Below are 22876 nucleotides of genomic sequence, written 5' to 3' on the forward strand. Positions count from 1 at the left end.
AGAGAGAGTTCTGGTTTTTGATTCAATCTTTGAGATGCATTCATTAGCAACTCCATAAATTAAGGCACCGTCACTATTAAGCCTTGACGTCGAACTGGGTCCACGATGTCCTCCTGTGGGCTCTCCTCTGGACAGGAACTTGCGGCACGCTTTGTTTCTTTAGCTCTATAATCCAACCAGATCCTCGTTCCCGGCTGCTAGGCTCTTTTTATCAAGTTCCCCTGTTCTCCGCGACGTGATGGGGATGACAACTTGACAAACTTTACCGTGAAAGTGCCTTCATTGAAAGAATTAAAAGTTACGGTAGAAGATGGGCAGATCAGATTGGGCCGTTGGTGATAGATATGCCCTGCATTAAGCATATATTTGACGATTTGGGGATACTATAGTAGTTTGATAGAGAATAATAATATGCTTTGCCTTGATCAGCTATATTCTTAACCCTGATGGAAAGCTTCTCAGGTGTCTCCTTTGTTCCTCAAAGACCTCATGAAACTAATCTTCTTTGTTTTTTTTTTTTTTTTTGGTTGCCTGTTGTAGTGACGCCATTAATTTCTCTCGGCTCATAGATCCAGTATATTGGTTGGAACCACTTATTTTTATGCAATTCAAAACTCTCCTAAACTGAAAATTCTTACGATCGACACCAACGTAAGTGCCCTCATCATCCCTTCAATCTAATGTTTGATGAATTTTAAATTAACTAATGTATACCGTCTCATCTAGAGATTGCTAGGTGGAAAGATATGAAGAAAGAGAAGATGAGAAACAACTAATGACATACATTCTCGCTAACTCAAACTGTTTAAAGACAGTGAAGATGTTCGGAAATCTTCAAGAGTGCCAGAAAAAAAAAAAAAAAAAAAAAAAAAAAAGATTTAGAATCTATGTCTAGGATTTCAGCATCATCATCTCGCCTTCTTTGACTTTTTAGCTGGACACAAATTTTTTTTACTACATTAGATTATTTTTGTAAAAAGTTTTTGGCAGAACAGACACTGTCCCTTTTTAAGCTGCTGTCCACAAAACAACACAAAGATAAAAGAAGGTTAAGAGAGTTCAATGATCGCATAATGCAGCATCAGCTTTAAGTCAAATGTTCTGTAACATAACGATAGAAATATTCCTACATACAAAATTAGTACTCAAATTTGATATCTTATGTGTTCTCATCAACCACAAATAGGTTTCAGTTTACATCTAAAGAATATCTTTTTTGTAGCATGCAAAACCGATAATCTCATTCTTATAATCGCACAGTAACACCTAAATCACATACACATTGCCTATAAAAGAGAATTAGCTAGATAAACAAGAAAGTCTATTGTTTAAATCTTGATGCTCAAAAACATATATATATATATATATATATATATATATATATATATATATATATATATATATAACCATTGGCAGAATGAATACTACAACAGTTGAGCATAAGTTCCAAAACAGCGTTGGCCTAACAAAGAAGCTAATTCCGATTAGAACTAGTTATTAGCCAATATTGTAGCAAACAATCTATTATGATCAATGCAAGATCGATTAGCGAAATGTACCGTGGCAAAGATTGTTTGATAAGCTACGGAGAGTATATGTTCGTCGTTCTAAGGCTCGTGCGTGTGACGTGGATGCGGAAGAAGCACGTGCGATCGTTTGACTGAGTTGACCATTTGACCGTTAGGCGAAAAGAAGAATAAAAATATATTTTTAGGCTCTAAAAATATTTTGATCTGAATTTCAAATTTGTATAAGTACTTTCTCCCATTGTTTAGGGAGTTTTATGTTGATTCCTTTTGTGAAAGTCTCGTGTGTGAGATTTGGAGTTGAGCTAGTGATGTGCTAGTGTTCACTCTGCTTTGTATTCCCTTTCTTATTATCAATAAAGTCATTGGAGTTTCTTCTTAACATTTGGTGCGTCGTGACAACCGATCGATCTGATGGAGAAATTGAAGACAGTGGATTCGAGGCTCTCTCCGATCTTATCAGAAGTGTCGCTGGGTGATGATTCCGATCCGATCCCGGAGCTTTTTGACCGGATTAACACGCTCAATTCGCAATTTCATGAAGAACGTACGCGGACTCGTATGATGCAACACTCGCTGGACCAGATCTTGCTTCGTCTGCCTCCGTTGGGCGTCGATCGTGATTCCCCAGGTCCGAGTCGTACCGCACAATCTTTCTTCCTTGAGGATCTGTCTCAGGTATCGCCTCCTGCCTCGGAACCTCGCTGTAGTAACTTTGGCCCTGATTATCGCGAGAAATTGCTTAAGAATGTGGATATGCCTGTGTTTGATGGTGCGAATATTCACGGTTGGTTGTCGTTGGTGGAACGTTATTTTTGCATTGGTGGATTCTCCGATTTGGAGAAGTTGGATCTGGTTTCTGTGCATTTAGCTGGAGACGCGTTGGGGTGGTTCAATTGGGAGATCAATCGCGTTCTGTTTGAGGATTGGCTTCACTTTAAGAGGCGTCTTCTTCTCCATTTTGGTAACCTGCGAGTGAAAGGACCGAGTCAGAGCTTATTCTGTATCAGACAAGATGGTTCGGTGGCTGATTATGTACAGAAGTTTTAAGATCTCTCAGCTCAGGTCTCTGGCTTAGATGATACGGAGCTTGAAGGTATCTTTCTTAATGGTTTACGGCCAGAAATGCAAGAGTTGGTTTATATGATGAAACCACAGGATTTACCGGAGCTGATTGCGGTGGCTTTGTCGATGGAGTCTAGTGCGTTGAGGAAGGTGATGCAGAAGGAGTTACCTACGGTAGTAGAGACTCAGAAGCAGTTGGTTCCAGTAGCTAGGGTCTCGGTGCCTACGCCATTGCTTAGCTGGAAAGCCAAATCCACTTTTTCTGAGGCTACTAAACCTGTTGAGAAACCGACCTTGGAGAAAGGGGTTTCCCAGGTCTCTCTGCGTCCTCAGAGACATCGTTCTTAGGCCTGGGCATTTGGGTGTTCGGGTCGGGGTCAGGTTCGGGTAATTCGGGTTCAGGTTTTTCGGGTTTATGAATATAGGATCCGCACAGGTGTTTATATAATTTCGGGTCGGGGTCAGGTTCGGTTCTTCTCGGGTTCGGGTTATTTGGGTATTAACTTTAAGAAACCTGTAATGTATCCAAAATATATCCAGTTATAGATAGTACCTACTCGAACATATCCAAAGTACCCACAAAAACCTGAAATGTATCCAGAAAACCCGAATAACCCGAAAAACAAATGAAACTGCATAACATGAAATCTTAAACAAATGAAACTGAGCATACCATGTCTCGCAAAATAACCATCCCAACAAAGAAAAGCATGTCTTAAAATCTTAAACATCCCAACAAAGCAAACGAAACTTAAACATCCCAGCAAAGAAAAGCATGTCTCGCAAATGAAAGAACGAAAGAAAGAAGAATCATCCTAGCATGTCAGTCTTTAACACATTATCCATAGATCATGACCTCTTACATCAAACCAAACAGCGGAATTAGGTTTTGGAGATCCCATTTGAGAGTTTTGGTTTATAAAAGCCAAAGATTCTTGAAATCAGACAAAAATTGGCAACTTCGACATGTTTATGCAAAGTAAAGAAGATTCACAAGGATTCAAGGAGAGGAGATTAAGGCAAACGGAAATATGGCAATATTTGTGATATCATGTATGTATAAATGTGTTCTCGGGTTCAAACAGATATCGTCGGTTCCTCGGGTTCGGTTCGGGTAATACCCGATACCCGTGGATATTTGAAAACGAAACCCGAGTGGTTATTTATACATAAGCGGGTCGGAGTCGGGTCGGGTTTTTGCGGGTCAGGGTCGGGTTGGTTCTTCGGGTTCGGTTTATTTGCCCAGGCCTAATCGTTCTAGTGCGGAACTAGATGATATGCGGAGGCATGGTATCTGCTTCAAGTGTCAGGGTAAATGGTTTAAAGGAGATGAGTGTCCTCACAAAGAATTACAAATTCTGACAGTCTTGAATGATTTCGTGGTAGAAGTGTTGCAGGAGCATCGAACATATGAGGGAAGTGAGGGTGACCTGATAGAATCACCTGTGGGCGAGTGTATGGAGTTATCTTTCAGCTCTTTCATGGGAATTTCTTCCCCTCATACCACTAAGATGCGAGGTTTCGTCTGTCGTGATGTAGCTTTGATTATGTTGGACAGTGGGGCGACGCACAACTTTATCACTCCAGCTTTGGCGTCCAAACTCAAGTTGACTGCTACTCCCAATGATCATTTGGACATATTGTTGGGTACATGAGTCACAGTCAAGGGGTCTGGTGTGTGTCATGGTGTCAGTTTCACGGTGCAGGGTATCACTTTTACTACAGACTTTATTATTTTGGACTTGGGTCAGGTAGATGTGATTCTTGGTGTGTACTGGCTGCGTACTTTGGGGGACTGTCGTATGAATTGGGAGACTCATGAGATGTCTTTCTTATATCAAGGTCGTGAGGTGCGTTTGGTGGGAGATTCGAGTTCTCAGTTATCTTGTTTTGCTGTGAAACCAGTACCGTTTAGTGAGCATGATGATTGTGGTTTCTCGTTGTTGGAGCCTGATGGGGATATCCCTGCATTATTGGAATGGCCTCGGGAGGTTGAGTCAGTGTTGAATGAATTTTCACACGTCTTTGCTCTACCTTCTGGATTGCCTCCTATTCGTGGACACGAACATGCTATTACTTTACTGCATGGCGTTGGTGCGGTCAGTGTTCGTCCATATAGGTATCCCCATGCCTAGAAAGAAGTGATGGAGTCGATGGTTAAGGAGATGTTATCTACGGGCATCATTCAACCGAGTCACAGCCCGTATTCTAGTCCTGTTCTTCTGGTTAAAAAGAAGGATCAAAGCTGGCGTTTCTGTGTAGATTACAAAGCGTTGAACAGAGCAACTGTGATTGATAAGTTCCCTATCCCAGTGATTGATCAGTTGCTCGATGAGCTTCATGGTGCTCAGGTATTTTCGAAGCTTGACTTGAGAGCAGGGTACCATCAAATAAGGATGCAACCTGCGGACGTGGAGAAAACTGCTTTTCGGACTCATGATGGCCATTACGAGTTCTTGGTGATGCCATTTGGCTTAACCAATGCTCCGGCTACTTTTCAGGCTTTGATGAATTCGATCTTTCGCCCATACCTCAGAAAATTCATTCTGGTTTTCTTTGATGACATTTTGGTATATAGTGCCAATTTGCAGGACCATTTGGAGCATTTGAGGGTGGTGATGAAGCTGTTTGCAGAACATCATTTATTTGCTAACAAAAAGAAGTGTTTGTTTGCTCAGAAACAGATTGATTACCTTGGGCACATCATTAACTCTGAGGGCGTGTCGACAGATCCGGCTAAGACTACAACAATGACAAACTGGCCATCTCCCAAGACTGTCAAGGAGTTGAGGGGTTTCTTGGGTCTTACAGGGTATTATAGACGTTTTGTGAAGGGATACGGTTCTTAGGCTCGTCCTCTCACTGAATTGTTGAAGAAGGACCAATTTGTGTGGAGTGATGCGGCTCAACTGGCGTTTGAGAAGTTAAAGGAGGTAATGGCTTCTGCTCCGGTGTTAACGTTACCTGATTTTGACAAGGTTTTCGTCGTCGAGGCTGAAGCATCGGGTTTTGGTCTCGGTGCGGTGTTAATGCAAGATCACAAACCAATAGCATTTTTTAGTCACGGGTTGACTCCTCGGGAGCAGGCTAAATCAGTGTACGAGTGTGAACTGATGGCTATCGTGTTATCTATCCAAAAGTGGAAGCATTATTTGCTTGGTCATAGATTCACGGTTCATACGGATCAGAAGAGCTTGAAATTTTTGCTTGAACAGAGGGAAGTCACGTTGGAGTATCAAAAATGGTTGATCAAGTTGCTACCATATGAATTTGAAATTGTGTATAAGCAAGGTATTGAAAATAAAGCTGCTGATGGTTTGTCACGGATTCATCATGCGGACTCCTATTCTTGTTTCACAATGTTATTTGGATTGACTATTCCCTCAGCATTGCAAGTGCAAGATCTTTACAAAGCTATTGATGGAGATGAGGGCATTCAGACTTTGATAAAGGAAGTGAGTAAGGATCCATCTCATTATGGCCACTACAAGGTGATCGAGGGTCGTTTGTGGTATAAGAACCGTTTGGTGATTCCCTCGGAGGGTCGCAGTGTGTCGTTGTTACTGGAGGAGTATCATTGCAGTCTCCTGGGAGGTCATTCAGGGGTTTTGAAGACTCTTAAACGCCTGCAGCAGTTTTTTTATTGGAAGGGTATGCTTAAAGATGTGCAGCGTTATGTGTCCGAGTGTGGAGTGTGTCAAACCCACAAATATTCAACTCTTTCTCCTGCTGGGTTACTTCAACCGTTACCATTGCCTACACAGATTTGGGAAGATGTGAATATGGACTTTGTTGAGGGTCTTCCTTCTTCCAATGGTGTCAATGCTATCTTGGTTGTGGTAGATAGGTTGAGCAAATATGGTCACTTTATTGGTTTGAAACACCCTTTTACTGCAGCCGATGTTGCTAAGAAGTACATTCACGAGGTGGTGCGTCTCCATGGTTTTCCCGTGTCCATCGTCTCTGATCGTGACCGGATTTTCTTGAGTGCGTTCTGGAAGGATTGTTTCAAGCTCGCTGGTACGAAGCTTAAGTACAGTACGGCTTTCCATCCTCAGACTGATGGGAAAACAGAGGTCTTGAATAGATGCTTGGAGACATTCTTGAGGTGTTTTGCATCGACACATCCGCGTTCTTGGGCGTCTTACCTATCTTGGGCAGAGCTGTGGTATAACTCCTCGTTTCATACATCGTTGAAGTCGACTCCTTTCCGTGTGGTTTATGGCACGGATCCTCCAGCTCTGGTACGTTTTGAAGCTAACTCTACTAAAATTTTTGAGTTAGAGCAGATGTTGAAGGAACGGGATGCTTTCTTGGACGACATTAAGGCACATCTGTTGCACGCTCAGCAGCTTATGAAGAACAATGCTGACAAGCATCGCCGTGATGTTGAGTTTGAAGCAGGGGCGTGGGTGTTCTTGAAGCTTCGTCCTTACAGGCAATCTTCGGTAGCTAAGCGCTTATGTCAGAAGCTTGCTGCTAAGTTCTACGGACCATATCAGATCATGGAGCGTATTGGCAAAGCAGCCTATCGTTTGCAGCTCCCGGAATCCTCTAAAATTCACCCTGTGTTCCACGTTTCTCAGCTGAAACAGGTTTTGGGGGTTCATCATCAGGTTCTTCCTCTTCCTCAATCTTTCTCTGAAGCTGATGAGGTGGTGATTGAGCCTGAGTCTCTGTTGGCTTCTCGTTATTCTGATTCTGGCATTCTGGAGGTGTTGGTCAAGTGGTCAGGTTTGCCAGATCATGAGTCGTTGTGGGAGGAGGTTCGCGTGTTGGAAGAGCAGTTTCCATCGTTTGCACTTGAGGACAAGCTGCGTCTCATTGGAGGGGGTATTGATAAGCTACGGAGAGTATATGTTCGTCGTTCTAAGGCTCGTGCGTGTGACGTGGATGCGGAAGAAGCACGTGCAATCGTTTGACTGAGTTGACCATTTGGCCGTTAGGCGAAAAGAAGAATAAAAAAATATTTTTAGGCTCTAAAAATATCTTGATTTGAATTTCAAATTTGTATAAGTACTTTCTCCCATTGTTTAGGGAGTTTTATGTTGATTCCTTTTGTGAAAGTCTCGTGTGTGAGATTTGGAGTTGAGCTAGTGATGTGCTAGTGTTCACTCTGCTTTGTATTCCTTTTCTTATTATCAATAAAGTCATTGGAGTTTCTTCTTAACATTGTTCTTCTGAGAGAACATGAAGAGAGTGGAGAGAGATAAGAGATGTGGGAGAGTCTAACATGAAAATTGGGTTTTGGTGACAAGCTAGCTAAGGGTCTTTCTCTGAGGGACATAGTGAAATGTGGTGCGGTTACAGAAAGTGAAAGAAGAAGAACAAGCAGCTAATTTTTTTCTCTACTTGGACCGGACGTCTCTCACCACAATAACACAACATGACACATTACGGCGTCGTTTTAAAAACAAATGTAAACATGATTATTGATTGCTTTGCCATTTTCCATAGGCTTCTTTAATTTCTACATAAGTACTTGCATTAATTTCTTCCTGTCTATACTAAATCAAGAAACAAAACACAATGAGAAATTAGAACCATTAAAATCGAGAATGAGCGAGAACTCGAATTGCTTTCTTTTATTTCAAATATCACAATGTATGCAACTGTTACAAGATAATTGAGACTACAAAAACTATCGAGTACATAGTTACGTATTAATTGGTATATCCGTCTAGTCATTAATTATATATATACTATATAAAAAATGATCAAATGGGATCCACTCTGTGCGACCAAGTATAAATGTCAACTCAAACTGAAGCAAAGCGAATCTCTCAAAATATATATAAATTATATATAGTTCAGAAGAGACGAATAAGTCGCCGTCTTCACACAACGCGTTTGAGATCTTCCTCCTCACCTTTGTTCTCCTTATTGTTTTTTTCTTCTAATTATTGATATCTAAAACGATGTGTTCTAGAAGCTTGACGCATTTTGTCTATCTAATCTATCTATAATACTACATATTAATTGCATCTCTACCAAACTCTCTTTTTCATCTTTGTTTGTTGAGATGTAAATTTCTGGATTTTTTTGTTTCACTTGTTTTCTTAGTTTGAACCAAAAGTATTTTGTTGACTATATATGTTGCTTGGAGAAGAAGGACAAGCAGGAGGAGTGTTAATCAATCTTCTAGAACCGTATTATTTTAAGTTGACTCTTTCTTAATAATATTATCGTTATCAAATTGCATGACGACACTACAATTTTAGTTGTTAGCCTATTTGTTATTAATGTGAAATTGTATATGTTTACCATGCAAAACCTTTATTAACCAAATAAAAAGTTCATAAAACCCTAGATATTTTCTCAAAGTCTCTATTTGGAAGATAGTCATTGCCTACTTCTTAAAAGTGATCAAGGAACACTAAAACAATATATATAGTCTCTTTATTCATATGTTTACAATTAGAGATATAGTTTTGATATTAAAATAATAATATAGGAATACCTAGAAGAAGAAAAAGTGAAATAAAATCTTTAACAAAAAAAAAAAAAAAAAAAAAAAAAAAAAAAAATTGGAAATAGGTTAAAAAGAAGAAAATTTTCACAAAATATAACTATAATTACAGTTTTTCTTTTTGTTAAAGAATAATACTAGCTCTGAACTTTGGTTTGTTCGGTTTGAGAAAATGTCTAAGATTAACCAAACTAACCAGAATTCTCGGTTTACCAAACTAAATTTCAAATATTACCGATCGGTTAATTATACATAACCGAAATCAAGCCGAACAACCAAAATCTCACTGCGGTTCGATCCGGTTAATTATCCCAGCTCAAATAATTACAGTTTGATAGGAATGATGAATTTTCAATCACTATCCCTTTCTAAAATCGAGATTTTTCTTTGTACAGTTGTTTAAAGAGTATATCTTTCCATATATAAAGATTGGAACTGAAAAAAACTTCATGCAAATGAATATGCGATGCTTCTTTACTTCGCCACGATCAAAGATTTTTACAGTACAGATAAAAAAAATATATATATGTTAAAGTTTTACCGAAACGGGTATCGTGATTATTACCAGAACTTGTAGTCAAATTTGACCGAAGACAGCCCTATCAAGCTTGTAAACTGCTAGAAATGACAAAAACAAAATCGAACCACACAAACGAAATAGCTTTATTATTGTTTCTTTTGAATTTATATATATACTCAAACTTCCAAATATCTAAATATTTTCCGGGGAAAAAAATACAAAAGAAATAATTTTTTTTTCTTTGGCGTCATTGCATCAGAATCACATGTATAAATATGGTCCATTGACGAAACGAAAAGATAACACGTAATTGTTTATCGTTAGAGAAAGGTGCAAAGCTGTCATCGTCTACAATTTTGGAAGCACCCACCACTAACTTAAAAATCAACTCGTTCATTTCCGTAGAAAAATATCAAAGAAAGATAAAAATAAGCGTGTGTCACAAAGAAAACCACGGTTAGAAAATATATATAGCCATCACTCTAGAACGAAAGAGTAGCATTAGTAGTAGTAGGTGAATTTGAATTGAAATTAGTAATCAAAAGTCTTCGTCCTCTCTCTCTCTCTCTCTCTCTCTTTCTCTCCTCGTGACCTTTAAATACCAAACCGGAGTTAATAAATATAGCATAAAAACTTTATATTATAAAGGGAGTCTTCTTCTCCATTTTCTTTAAAGAACCCATTCATCATCTCTCCCATTCCAAACCAAAACCAAGAAGAAGAAGAAGAAGAAGAAGAAGAAGAAGAAGAAACGCACAAACAAACAATGGCGGTAAAGAAGAAAGTATCATGGAGATCACTAATCGTTGGATGTTTAGGAGATCCAGAAACCCTAATGGCTTCTTCTAAAAAAAACAAAAGAAAAGATGACGTCATCAAGAAACAGAGCTCTTTCCAAAGACTATCGATTCTTGATTTGAGCAATCCAAGTTCCAACACTTTATCAGAAGATCTATCGATTTCTTTGGCCGGATCAGATCTCCACGTGTTCACCTTAGCCGAGCTTAAAGTCATCACACAAAGCTTTTCGTCGACTAATTTCCTCGGCGAAGGAGGGTTTGGTCCTGTTCATAAAGGTTTCATCGATGATAAGCTTCGTCCTGGTCTTAAAGCTCAGCCTGTAGCTGTCAAATTACTCGATCTTGAAGGTCTTCAAGGTCACCGCGAATGGCTGGTTAGTACCTTAAAAAAATTTGCCTTAGATATTTCTCTTTTTTAGTTTGATGATGATAAGTCTCTCTCTAATATTGAATTAATCTTTTTTTCAGACGGAAGTTATGTTTTTAGGACAGCTAAAGCACAAAAATCTTGTGAAATTGATTGGTTATTGTTGCGAGGAAGAACATAGGACTCTTGTTTATGAGTTCATGCCTCGTGGAAGCTTAGAGAATCAACTTTTCAGAAGTCAGTCTCTCTCTCTCTCTCTCTCTCTTTTTTTCTCTGTGTTCTCTTATCGTCCATTAATGATCAAAGTCCGACAAGAATATATGTCCTAACAAAATTTTTATATTACTCTCTTTTCAGGGTACTCTGCGTCACTTCCTTGGTCTACGAGGATGAAGATTGCTCATGGAGCCGCAACGGGACTTCAATTTCTACACGAAGCCAAAAATCCCGTTATCTATCGTGATTTCAAAGCCTCCAATATCTTGTTAGATTCCGTAAGTCTTCTGAACCGTTTTATTTAATTATATAATACTTATTCACTTAATAAATAAAATATAAAAGAAAAACTCTAACAAAGCTCCAAATCTCAAATCTTTGTTTCCAGGATTACACGGCTAAGCTCTCTGACTTCGGGTTAGCCAAAGACGGACCAGAAGGAGACGACACTCACGTGTCAACACGAGTGATGGGCACACAAGGCTACGCGGCTCCTGAATACATTATGACCGGTCATTTAACAGCGAGAAGTGACATATACAGCTTCGGAGTCGTGTTGCTAGAGCTTTTGACCGGACGTAGATCGGTAGACAAGAAACGATCATCGAGGGAACAGAACCTTGTGGATTGGGCTCGTCCAATGCTCAACGACCCACGTAAGCTGAGTCGTATCATGGACCCGAGACTTGAAGGTCAGTACTCAGAGACAGGAGCAAGAAAAGCAGCAACGTTGGCTTACCAATGCTTAAGTCATCGACCCAAGAACCGGCCTTGTATGAGTGCCGTCGTCTCTATACTCAATGATCTTAAGGACTATAATGATATTCCTATGGGGACATTTACTTACACGGTACCAAACACTCCGGACAAGTCAGTCTCGGACAATAAAGAAGATGAAGGTCGTGTTGGTAATAAGCCACGTAAGAGTAGTCACCATCATCATCAAAAACAAAGTAACCATCCCCGGTCGTCGCCATCTCCGACGGCCAAGTCGCCATCTCCTACGGCCAAGTCGCCGAGGAATTTAAGAGAAACCCACCGGAGAACGTTAAGAAATGGTGTGAATTCGCCGTTGCGGAGTGAGGCAGGTGGGGAACGGTACTGAGTTTTTCTAGTCTCACCTACTCTTAAAATTCTTTTTTTTTTTCCTTCTTAAATCTAATGTAAATAATTTGTATTTTCGTAATGGAAAAATATATTGTTCACTTTTTGTTTTTTTAGTCTTTTTTTTTTTGTTTTGATTTGGTCCAATATATATATGATAATTCATTCTTTTGTTTATGAAGATTTCGTCGTCTAAAGAAAAACGCGTTATTCACCGTTAGTTTTTTTTCTCGTAAGGAAAATGCTCGATCACTTTCTAATTCTATGTACTTTTTCAATAATTTGGATAAATTTACAGCTCTTACGAGTTACGACTCTGATGTGATTTATCACACAACACCAACAACATATGCATATAGCTTTTTGAAACAAGTGGTTGATACTCTTTACAAGTATAATAGAAATAAAAAAAAAAAAATTAGAAGAAAGAAAAATCAATGGATGTTCTTGCTTTATTGGTATTCAAAGTTTTGTGTCTTCTAAACAACTTAGTGGATCAGTCTCAAAAAGTATATGTAAATCAAGTCTAACACCACATTTATCTGGTGGATATTAATTATTCTACAAGTTTTGCATATATCTGAATTATTTGTATTCCATTTTCCGGTAGATGTGATGATATGGTTAATTTATGACCATCTTTGTTTAATAATTTTGGGAATTGTTATATGTTACTAGTCACCTAGTTTGAATCATTCGGATACAGCTCTTGCGCATTTAGTTTCTTTTGTAATAGTTTAAATTAGGCGTGCATGAGCGTTTGTGTATATATTTACAAATGAGCAGACAAATATCTGCGACCAAATCGATCTTCATTGTTTGTAAGAGTCAAATTACAGATAAGCTAACGATTTGCAATTATAAAGTCTCTTAACTTTCCTGCCAGTTACCTACTAATCTCCCACTATGCCCAATTGTTAATTTAAAATTACTATCCTATTATGTGAAGTCTTGGAACTACAGCTAGCTAGTGTAAAAAAATTGACTCTAAAATATGTTTATAACCATTATTTGTACTTGTAAAAATGAAGAATACTGATATGGTGTTTCTTGTATTATGATTCAGTTCAGTACTGGATCAGAATATATTAGTCTTTATATATATTTTTTTGAATATATGTCAATAACACTTTTTTTTTTGTGAGGATATTAATTTCCAAATTTTATAGCTAGTTTCTAAAATTTTATTTTCAGCTTATTATAAAGAAAATATGACTGGATTGTTTATTCTTTTCAAGTTATCAGAACTTTCTTAGGATATTGAAATATGGATGCAAAAACACAATATTTCTAGATTGTTAAAAATGTTAACTTGTTATTGATTATGGTACAATAACAATGTAACTGGCAGGCCTTTTAGTTTAATGGGTTTGACTCTATGATGCCATGTATATATACTCTATCCGGGCTAATATCCAAAGTCCTGAATTTGTAATTGTGTGATAGGATATGTGGTTTACGTTCTTTATCTAACAATGTATGAAAAATATATGTTTTTCTTTTTTAAATATTCGAGTTGATTTCAAGAGTAATTGTTCAAGTTAGCAAGCTGAAGTTAACAGAAAAAAAAAAATGATTCATATTATGGAGAGATGGTCCAACAACCGCATATATACAAAAAAAAAAAAAAAAAAAAACCTCAAAGTTCTTGGGATGCAAACTAGAACGTAACAATGGTTTGCATCAAAGGAACGTCGGTTACTATGGTCATCTCAAATCATTGTTTTGTTCTAGTTTATCAAATCATTATTAATACATTAATAGTGTAGGTACTAGTGTGATATGTCACAATTATTCACAAATGTCTGTTTACAATATTGTCTTCCTAGAAACATAATCTGTGAAAAATATATAAGATTTTCTTATGTGAGTTGATATCTAAAGTAAGTGTTCAAGTTAGCAAGCTGAAGTTAAAAAGTGTATATATAGTGTTCCATGAAACAAGCCGTAAATTTCACAGTAGGGATCTTTTTTATTTTTTTTTATCTTTTACCACAAAAGCTTTATGGTTCTAAACATGCGTGTTAATGTCATGTCCATACGATGCATACATTAAAAAAATGAAAAAGCCAGAAAACCATCATGTTCATGATGCGATTTAGAGATGGGCATCGGTTAGGGACGATTTTCGGTCCCTCAATTTTTATATTATTATTTTGAAAATTTCTTATTTTTAGTATGAGCATTGGTGTCTATTTGTATTTGATCCCCCGAATAAAATAATAATATTATTCAAAACATACAATTAAGAAATTAATAATAGAAAACATAAAACATCAAAACATCAAAACAAAAACAAACATTTTATTCAATTCATAGAATGTGTTCCTCACAGTTGGTCCCCTGAATAAATTACAAAGTTACAAAAACTTGAAATGTAATTATAGAAAAATATCACACAAATAAACTCTAAAATATTAAATGAACTAAAAGTATTATAATAATTGTGCATTTTTGTTCATATACTTTTGGGTAAGATAATTTAAAATTTGTTAGAAGTTAAACTAAAAATAGAAAGATATATAATAAAACAAATATTTATATAGAAAAACAATAAAATAAAGAAAATGCATCAATAGTAAAAGATTATTAAAACATGTAGAAGAGTTAAGACAAAGAAAAAAAAAACAGAGTTGGACAGCACAAAAAAGGATTATTAATACACAAAGTTGTTACTTGTTAATCGAACCCACCACCATTGAGTTAACATGGGGCACCATGTTGCCAACAGAGCTAATAGGCCCAAACATCACATTAACACAAACGAAACTATAAGAATTAGTATAGGGCACATGCCAAATAGACGGACGAGAAAACGTCCCTCTTTAAGAAACGTTTTTTCATTATTAGGTCTTTTTTGATTTATTTTAAAAAAACAAATACCTGAGGACGGCTCAAATAGACGCTATTGCACATGGTCTTAGAGCACCAGTTAACATCCAATAATACGAAAGAAACACAACTTTCACAAGTAAGCAAGTACGGTTGGTCAGTGGTAATATGATGAAGCCCAAGTTTTTCATTTAAAAGAAACAACTAGTACTATACTAAATGATCATCATATGTATATCTCTCTTGCTTTATAAAGCTTGGTGTGCATGGTAGTCTAGCCATGCTCATATCAAATTTATCTGAGCCTGAATCATATCAAATATATTCTATTCACTATACTTTGATTCTTGTCCTGTTCTTATGTAATTCATATCTCAATTTTGTAAATAAAAACTAACAGAATTTTAATTTATATCTTTTCTTTTTAAGTGCATATATATAAAGAGAAGTAAGTGGATAGTGTTATATATATTGATAGAAAAATCTATTGCGTGAGACACGGAGTAGTGATGGTTGGAGAGCATACAATGGGTTGAAAGTGTAACACTATTTAAGGTCACAATCATTGAATTCGACACTCTCCAGTCTGTCTTCCAATCTCTCTATCTTATACCTTCTCGATTTGATTTGATATATAGAGTAACCCACTGAAAATGTACTTTATTCACGAATATGAGACCAATTAAGTTGAATTTTGTAAATTGGTGCAGAGTGACGTGCTCCACTGATACTACTATATAGTATATACATATGCAACAACTACATTCCCGAGATAGTTAATTTTTGTATTTATTGTGGGTCTGAGAGACTGAGAGACTGAGAGATTCTGACAAAATATTAATATTTTATCTGATCCCAATATTTATTCGCTTTTAAACTAATCGGTATTAAATAGAGAGATTGGTTCGTGTTGTTAAGAATGAGTTTGTGTTATTCGTTAGGGCATCTCCGATGGTATTTTATATCTTACTCCAAACTTTATACTTAAATAAAATCATTTTTAATGGTAATCTATATCCTATTCTAAAAGTAGAGTAAGACTTTTTTATTTACAAAGTAATCCCTCAATTATCATATCTTACCATTTTATACCTAAAAATATTATTTAATAGGAATTTACATTTATATAATTTTATAGAAAAAACAAATATATTACATTAAATTAAAACACAACAATAATATATATTTAACTTAGAAAATAGAATAACATAACAAACATTAAATATAAAATACTTAATTAGTGCCATAAATTAAAATAGAAATAGAAACCTCAAATAAAAATAAATTGTTACCAAAATAAACTTAATACATCATAAACTAGTGATTAATAATCTGGTAAATCTCTTTTGGATCTATTAAGGTTATCAAAATATTGCCCGAGTGAAGTAGATGCCGAAGGAGCTTGTTGATCGACCCGTTTCTTTAAGATTTTTGCTTGCTCAGATTGAATATAGGCACGAATACTTGGATCTTCTATTGGGCTTAAATCTTGATATAAAACTTTGTTTTCTGCCCTAAGTTTTTTCAGTGCTGAATTCTCACTTTGAAGCTCCAAATGTTATTGTCTTTATTCACTTGTCTTTTTTAGCTGCTCCAAAAGTTGTCTATTCCCTTCTTCTAAAGTCTTGATAACATTTGATGTTTGGTCATCACTTTTTCTTTTTAGTTTAGATTTTTTCACTCCACTTGGTCGTTGAGATGAAGATCCGCCAATACCGTCATCTTCTTCATCTAAATTAAGAGAAAATGAAGACAAACCTGGAGATGCTTGTGTAATGGAATCAGGGGTAGGATTTTCTGACTCTGAAGATGTATATCCGAAATCGCATGGATTTGGTATCTTTCTAGCCGGGGTGACACCATCTTTAAACTTTTCAAAGTTTTTAACAATGTTCCATACATGATCAAACTTCCAACCAGATTTGAATCTTTGTGTCTTGCATTAGCATTTCTTTTGCTTGATTGAACTGCATCAAAACTAAAAATAGTATAACCAGAAGAACGATTACCAGACATTTTTTTAAGAAAATAAGAAAAGGTGAAGATGTGTTTATAATTTTGTGGAATGGTTGATTGGAAATAAAAATGAAAGATGATATATATAGATATTTTTCAAGATTCTCACATTTTTAAATCATTGTCAGATGAATTAACAATACAATGACAAAGTTATTATAAGATTCTTACGCTAGCCATGACAAGATTTGACATTACAATGACAAAGTGGTGCCAAAATTCTCACATTTCTTATTTCACATGCTAAAATTTGACAATACAAGATTGTATCAATTTTTTATTCATTATAAGAATGAATGATAGTACAATGACAAAAGGATATCAAGATTCTCACGTTTCTCATTCAATTATGTAAAAATATAACAATACAATGACAAATTGTGACAATCCTAGATATTTTATATTTCTATAAATACCAATATAACTCTACAATGGTCATAAAATATTTATACTCATATCATTATCCTCACCTTAGTTTTTGTTTCTCTCAAAATGAACTTTAATTTTAATACTTTACCAGATTTTCATAACTCATCATCTTCTTCAAACGATGATGAAAATATAGAAATTCTCAATAGTCTCGACCAAGAAGACCAAGCTATACATCTTGCTATCGCTAATAACAACTCGATCATCCAATACCTTCTCAACCGACAAAGCAGCAATGTAATCCATGGTGGCTCAGTTCAAGGACGCTCTTTCATACACCGTGATCGACACACATTATAGACTATTCAATGATTACTTTACAGAGAATCCAGTCTATAATGATTCTATGTTTCGTAGAAAGTACCGTATGTCTCGTTCCCTATTCCTTCGTATTATTAATGCAGTTGAAGATCATGACAACTACTTCACACAGAGAAGAGATACAACTGGTAGATTAGGATTATCATCCTTTAGAAAGGAACGACTATATTTCGAATGCTAGCTTATGGGCTATCAGTGGATGCGACAGACGAGTATGTTAAGATAGGCGAATCAATAGCAATCGCAAGCATGGATAGATTTTGTCGAGCCATAGTGAAAATATTTTTGGAGCAATACTTGCGATCACCAACAGCTGATGACGTTGCCAGACTTCTTTACATCGGTAAAAAACGAGGTTTTCCAGGGATGTTAGGTAGCTTAGATTGCATGCATTGGAAGTGGAAAAATTGTCCTACCGCTTGGGTTGGATAATATTTGGATCGTAGTGGATCACCAACTATAATTCTTGAAGCTGTGGCAGATTATGATCTTTGGATATGGCATGCATATTTTGGAATGCTGGGAACCAATAATGACATCAATGTATTGGAGTCTTCCCATTTATTCTGCAATCTCGCTCAAGGTATTGCTTCTCCTGCTCATTATATCATTCAAGAAAAAGAATATAATATGGGTTATTATTTAGCTGATGGTATATATCCGAAGTGGTCTACCATAGTGCAAACTATTCACGAGCCAAGAGGTCCTAAAAAAAAGTATTTTGCTACATAACAAGAAGCATGTAAAAAAGATGTAGAACGTGCATTTGGAGTTCTTGAATCGAGTTTTGCAATTGTGAAAGGACCAGCTTGTTTTTGAAAAAAAACTGTGATTCATGATATAATGACTACATGTATAATTTTACATAACATGATAATCAAAGATGAGAGTGATCTTAATGCGCCAATTGAAGCTGGAAGAGAGGCTCCAACACCCGAGGTTGAAATAGCGGATGATGAAAATACACGATTTCAAGAATTTCTTGCTCGATATAGATAAATAAAAAATAGAGACGCTCATTTTTCACTTTGAAACGCTTTAATTGATCATTTGTGGGAAAAGTACACTAATGATAGTGTTTAAACAAAAAAATGTATTAGTCATTTGTTTTCTATTTATGAGATATAATAAAAATTTATTTTCAAGTTTAATTTTAATAATATTTTAATTTTCTTGATTTTTTGTTAAAATTTAAATAAGTGGACATAATTTGTAGATTTTAGAACTAAATGGCTATAACGGAAATTAAGAACAAGATAAACATATATAATAAATTTAAAATATTTATTTTAGAGTAAGATAGAGTAACCATTGGAGTAAACATCTACTCTATTTTTAGAGATCTCTATATTTGGAGTAAAATATAGAGGCAACCATTGGAGTTGATCTTAGGGAATGTACATTACATATATATATATATAGTCCCAGACAATAGGGTTTTGATAAATACTAATTACATATGTATTCTTAATATACTTCTCTCTTTTATACACTCCCTCAAGATGGAGGTAGTTGCTTGACTCCAATCTTGTAAGCTAGTTCCTGAAACCGCGGTCGAGGTAAAGGCTTGGTCAAAGCGTCGGCCAACTGATCGTGAGTCGAGATATGTGAGACGCGCAGGGCACCTGATTGAATGTAACCACGCACAAAGTGATAATCGATGGCTATATGTTTCATCCTGGAGTGAAAGACTGGATTAGAGCAGAGGTAGGTCGCCCCCATGTTGTCACAGTATATCACCGGTACTGTTGGTAAGATGATACCCAATTCAGAGAGAAGATAACAAATCCACTGAAGCTCGGAGGCCGTATTCGCGACTGCACGGTACTCAGCCTCTGTAGAAGACCGTGCGACATTCCGTTGTTTCTTTGACGACCACGAAACCGGAGTCCCTCCAAAGTATACAATATATGCATTTGTTGAAATACAATCACCCTTATCACCACCTCAATCAGCATCAGAAAACGCATGAACAGTGAGAGAACAATATGAACGGATGAAGATGCCATGAGATCTTGTACCAACTAGATAACATAATATCCTTTTTGCAGCTTGCCAGTGATCTGTAGTTGTTTGATGCATATATTGGGATAGACGATTCACCGCAAAGGCGATGTCTGGTCTAGTAAAGGCCAAGTACTGGAGATTCCCAATAACCATTCTGTATGTACTTACATCGGCAAGAGGCGGCCCGGAGTGTAACGTCAGTGGTTTTTGTGACATAGGTGTCGCAACCGGTTTGGCACTAACCATGTTTGTGCGTGCTAGCAGGTCTGTCACATACTTCCGCTGCATCAAATGTAGTCCTTGTGCAGTACGGGTTGCCTCAATGCCAAGAAAGTAACTTAATGGTCCGAGATCTTTGAGAGAAAACCGAGAAGCTAGAGACGCATTGAATGGTTGTACCAGTTTCGAAGGACCAGCAATGATAATATTGCCAACGTACACCAAAACGTAGAGAAACTCGCGATTGTGTTTGTAAGTAAACAACGATGTGTCAGAGAGGGAGTTGGTGAAGCCGAGTTTGATCAAGAAATTCCGCAACTCCTGATACCAAGCTCGAGGAGCTTGTTTCAAACCATACAGTGCTTTCCGGAGTCGACATACATGGTGAGGATGATCACAATCCACGAATCCCGGCGGCTGCGAGACATAGACTTCTTCAGTAAGCGTACCTTGAAGGAACACATTGTTGATGTCGACCTGATGTATCATCCAATTCCTTTTAACCGCGACCTCAAGAACAAGACGAACGGTGGTCGATTTGATAATCGGGCTAAACGTTTCCAAGTAGTCTAGACCATATTGTTGATTGAAGCCCCTAGCAATAAGTCTCGCCTTGTACCGTTCAATAGAACCGTTAGGACGATATTTAAGTGTGAAAATCCACTTACAGGGTATAACTTGTTTCAAGGGGTCAGGCTCTTCTAGATCCCAAGTACGGTGCCGCATCTGTGCGTCGATCTCCTCAGCCATTGCCTTACGAAAATTCGGATCCTTAAGCGCTTGAGCGACAGTTGTAGGAATCACCGGAGACTTCGCAGCCAAAAGATTAAGTTTATGTTTGGGTTTAGAGATGTTGTTTTTGGCTCTTGTTTGCATAGGATGATTATTTTGCGGAGGTGGATTTTGGTGGATAGCTTGAGATTCTGGTAAGGGGGAAAAAGTTTACGGTTTACATGATCCAAATTCAATACCGAGTTATTGGGTTTCCAAGTCAAATTCCCTAGTCAGAAAACTTTGATCTTGACGTGGTTGTGTAGATTAGCCCATACATGCGTGGGAGATAGTGTGTATGCCTAAAGTTAACGCTTATAAGAATGGTGTCTAGCTCACCTCACCTATACATGCCATTGAATATAGATATATGATGTGTGAGCACAAAATGTATATGCCTTGGGCAATTTAATTAGGTCTACGAACCACGTAGGTTGGATGATGAAGGTGGTGGAGAATTAGAGACAAGTGAGACAGAGAAAGAGATGGGTTGTCGAAGTGAAAAAAAAAAAAAAGAAAAAAAAAAGAAGAAGGAAATATCATGGTTTTTGTGGGATGGTGGGATGAGAGCTCCACTCATAAAGAATCCCATCATTGACATCAACTTAAAGGTTAGTGATATCATTGATTTTGTGAGAAAAGACTGGGATATGGAGAAACTTGAAGATCTTTTCTTCCCGGCTGATATCATCAAAATCAAAGAGACTAGACCTGTTGTGTCAATGGAGGATTTTTTGGTTTGGAAGCATAACAAATCTGGGGCGTATTCTGTGAAGTCTGGCTACTGGTTGGCTGCTCAAATTCAAAAGGAAATCTTGATCAGAGAGGCCTCTGCTTTACCTTCAGTAAACCCTCTTAAAGAGCAGATCTGGAGGTTGCAAACTGAACCAAAACTAAAAGTGTTTCTTTGGAAATTGTTGAGTGGGGCACTGCCAGTGGGAGATTTGTTGGCTCGTAGAGGGCTTAGAGGTGATGGGTGTTGTCAAGTGTGCGGTTTAAATGGTGAGTCTATCTATCATGTCTTGTTCTCTTGTCCTTTGGCAAGACAGATTTGGGCTCTTTCAAATTACCCAGCCCCAAATTTTGGTCAAGATGAAGGATCGGTATTCTCTCATTTTCATCACTTGTTAATCAATAGAGATAACTTGCTGTTGCCTATTGAGATAAGGAAAAGCTTTCCCTGGATTCTATGGAGAATTTGGAAAAACAGGAACTGTTTGATCTTTGAAGGGAAGTCTTTTTCACCGATAGAGACGATGGTCAAAATCAAGGAGGATGTTGAAGTGTGGTTTGCGGCTCAAGTTTGTGATCAACCACAAGGTGGTAACTCTTCCCCATCCTATAGTTCACAGAGCACTGTTAGCAATCCGGTGGTGTTGGATCAGTGGTGTCCTCCTCATCAGCTTTGGTTAAAGTGTAATGTTGGAGTTTCTTGGTCCAAAACGAAGAACTTAGCTGGGGCGTCTTGGGTAGTAAGAGATGCTAATGGAGAGATCTTGCTGCATAGCAGGAGAGCTTTCTTCAATATAAAATCCAAGGAAGAGGCGAGTTTAATTGGAACAGTGTGGGCTGTTGAGAGTATGATCAGTCACAAATTGGGGAAGATTACCTTTGCTGTGGAGGATTCAGCTTTGGTGGGAGCGGTTAATAGGCCAAAGGCGTGGCCATCTTTTAGATTCCATTCTTCCCGTTTGCTGTCAGTACTAAATGGGATAGCTGAATGGAATTTTGTTTTGGAATCGGGAGTTTCAAATAGAGGAGCTTTTCTCATTGCTCATAATGTCTCAGAAGACAGTAGAATTCAGTCCTATGTGGCTACTGGATTCCCTTGCTGGCTGACGGGATTATTCAACGGTGAGAGAGTGGGATCCTCTGTTTGAAGACTGCTTGGATTGTTTTGGTTTTCCTGATGGAGATATTCTTTTGTAAAGCCTGCGGTGAATCCGTATGGATCTTAGATGGGTAGGGTGACCTTTAGTTCAATGACTTTTTTAGTCATTTTGGCCTTTGTACAGGTGAAGACTTTTCTTAAGTCTAATTGTAACATTTAACCATCACTATAATATAATTTCAGTTGACAAAAAAAAAAAAAAAATCATGGTTTTTGTTAATCAACAAAGGTAATGACACGTAATAGTCTTTGTTGGCAACTAAGCAACATATCTAGTTATACATAAATAGCATAATAAGACTTAGCGTGCAAGTCTAGATTAA

General features: G+C 37.1%; 2 protein-coding genes and 2 pseudogenes across 2 annotated transcripts; 3 read left to right on the forward strand and 1 right to left on the reverse strand.

Annotated features, from left to right (window-relative positions):
• The first annotated feature begins 9994 nt into the window (after positions 1–9994).
• On the forward strand, positions 9995–12244 carry LOC104747210 (serine/threonine-protein kinase RIPK). The gene is made up of 4 exons (XM_010468807.3): positions 9995–10754; positions 10849–10984; positions 11105–11241; positions 11352–12244. Exons 1-4 carry the CDS (start codon positions 10347–10349, stop codon positions 12066–12068), a joined length of 1398 nt encoding a protein of 465 aa, XP_010467109.1. The 5' UTR covers positions 9995–10346; the 3' UTR covers positions 12069–12244.
• Positions 12245–16101: 3857 nt separating this feature from the next.
• Positions 16102–16952, reverse strand: LOC147926858 (uncharacterized; annotated as a pseudogene).
• Positions 16953–17397: 445 nt separating this feature from the next.
• LOC147926859 (uncharacterized) lies at positions 17398–18466 on the forward strand (annotated as a pseudogene).
• Positions 18467–21225: 2759 nt separating this feature from the next.
• LOC147926860 (uncharacterized) lies at positions 21226–22542 on the forward strand. Its single transcript, XM_087487218.1, has one exon. The coding sequence runs from the start codon at positions 21226–21228 to the stop codon at positions 22540–22542; it is 1317 nt and encodes a 438-aa protein (XP_087343344.1).
• Positions 22543–22876: the final 334 nt, after the last annotated feature.

This window comes from Camelina sativa, chromosome 15, assembly GCF_030686135.1.
Source record: "Camelina sativa cultivar CO46 ecotype springtype chromosome 15, ASM3068613v1".
Classification (NCBI taxonomy): Eukaryota; Viridiplantae; Streptophyta; class Magnoliopsida; order Brassicales; family Brassicaceae; genus Camelina; species Camelina sativa.

Bases quoted from the DNA above. Each gene is read 5' to 3' on its own strand.
- LOC104747210 (XM_010468807.3), top strand. From the start codon at position 10,347: ATGGCGGTAAAGAAGAAAGTATCATGGAGATCACTAATCGTTGGATGT. The intron at 10,985-11,104 runs GTCAGTCTCTCT...CTCTCTTTTCAG, and splicing joins AGAGAATCAACTTTTCAGAA to GGTACTCTGCGTCACTTCCT. The intron at 11,242-11,351 runs GTAAGTCTTCTG...CTTTGTTTCCAG, and splicing joins CCAATATCTTGTTAGATTCC to GATTACACGGCTAAGCTCTC.
- LOC147926860 (XM_087487218.1), top strand. From the start codon at position 21,226: ATGAGAGCTCCACTCATAAAGAATCCCATCATTGACATCAACTTAAAG.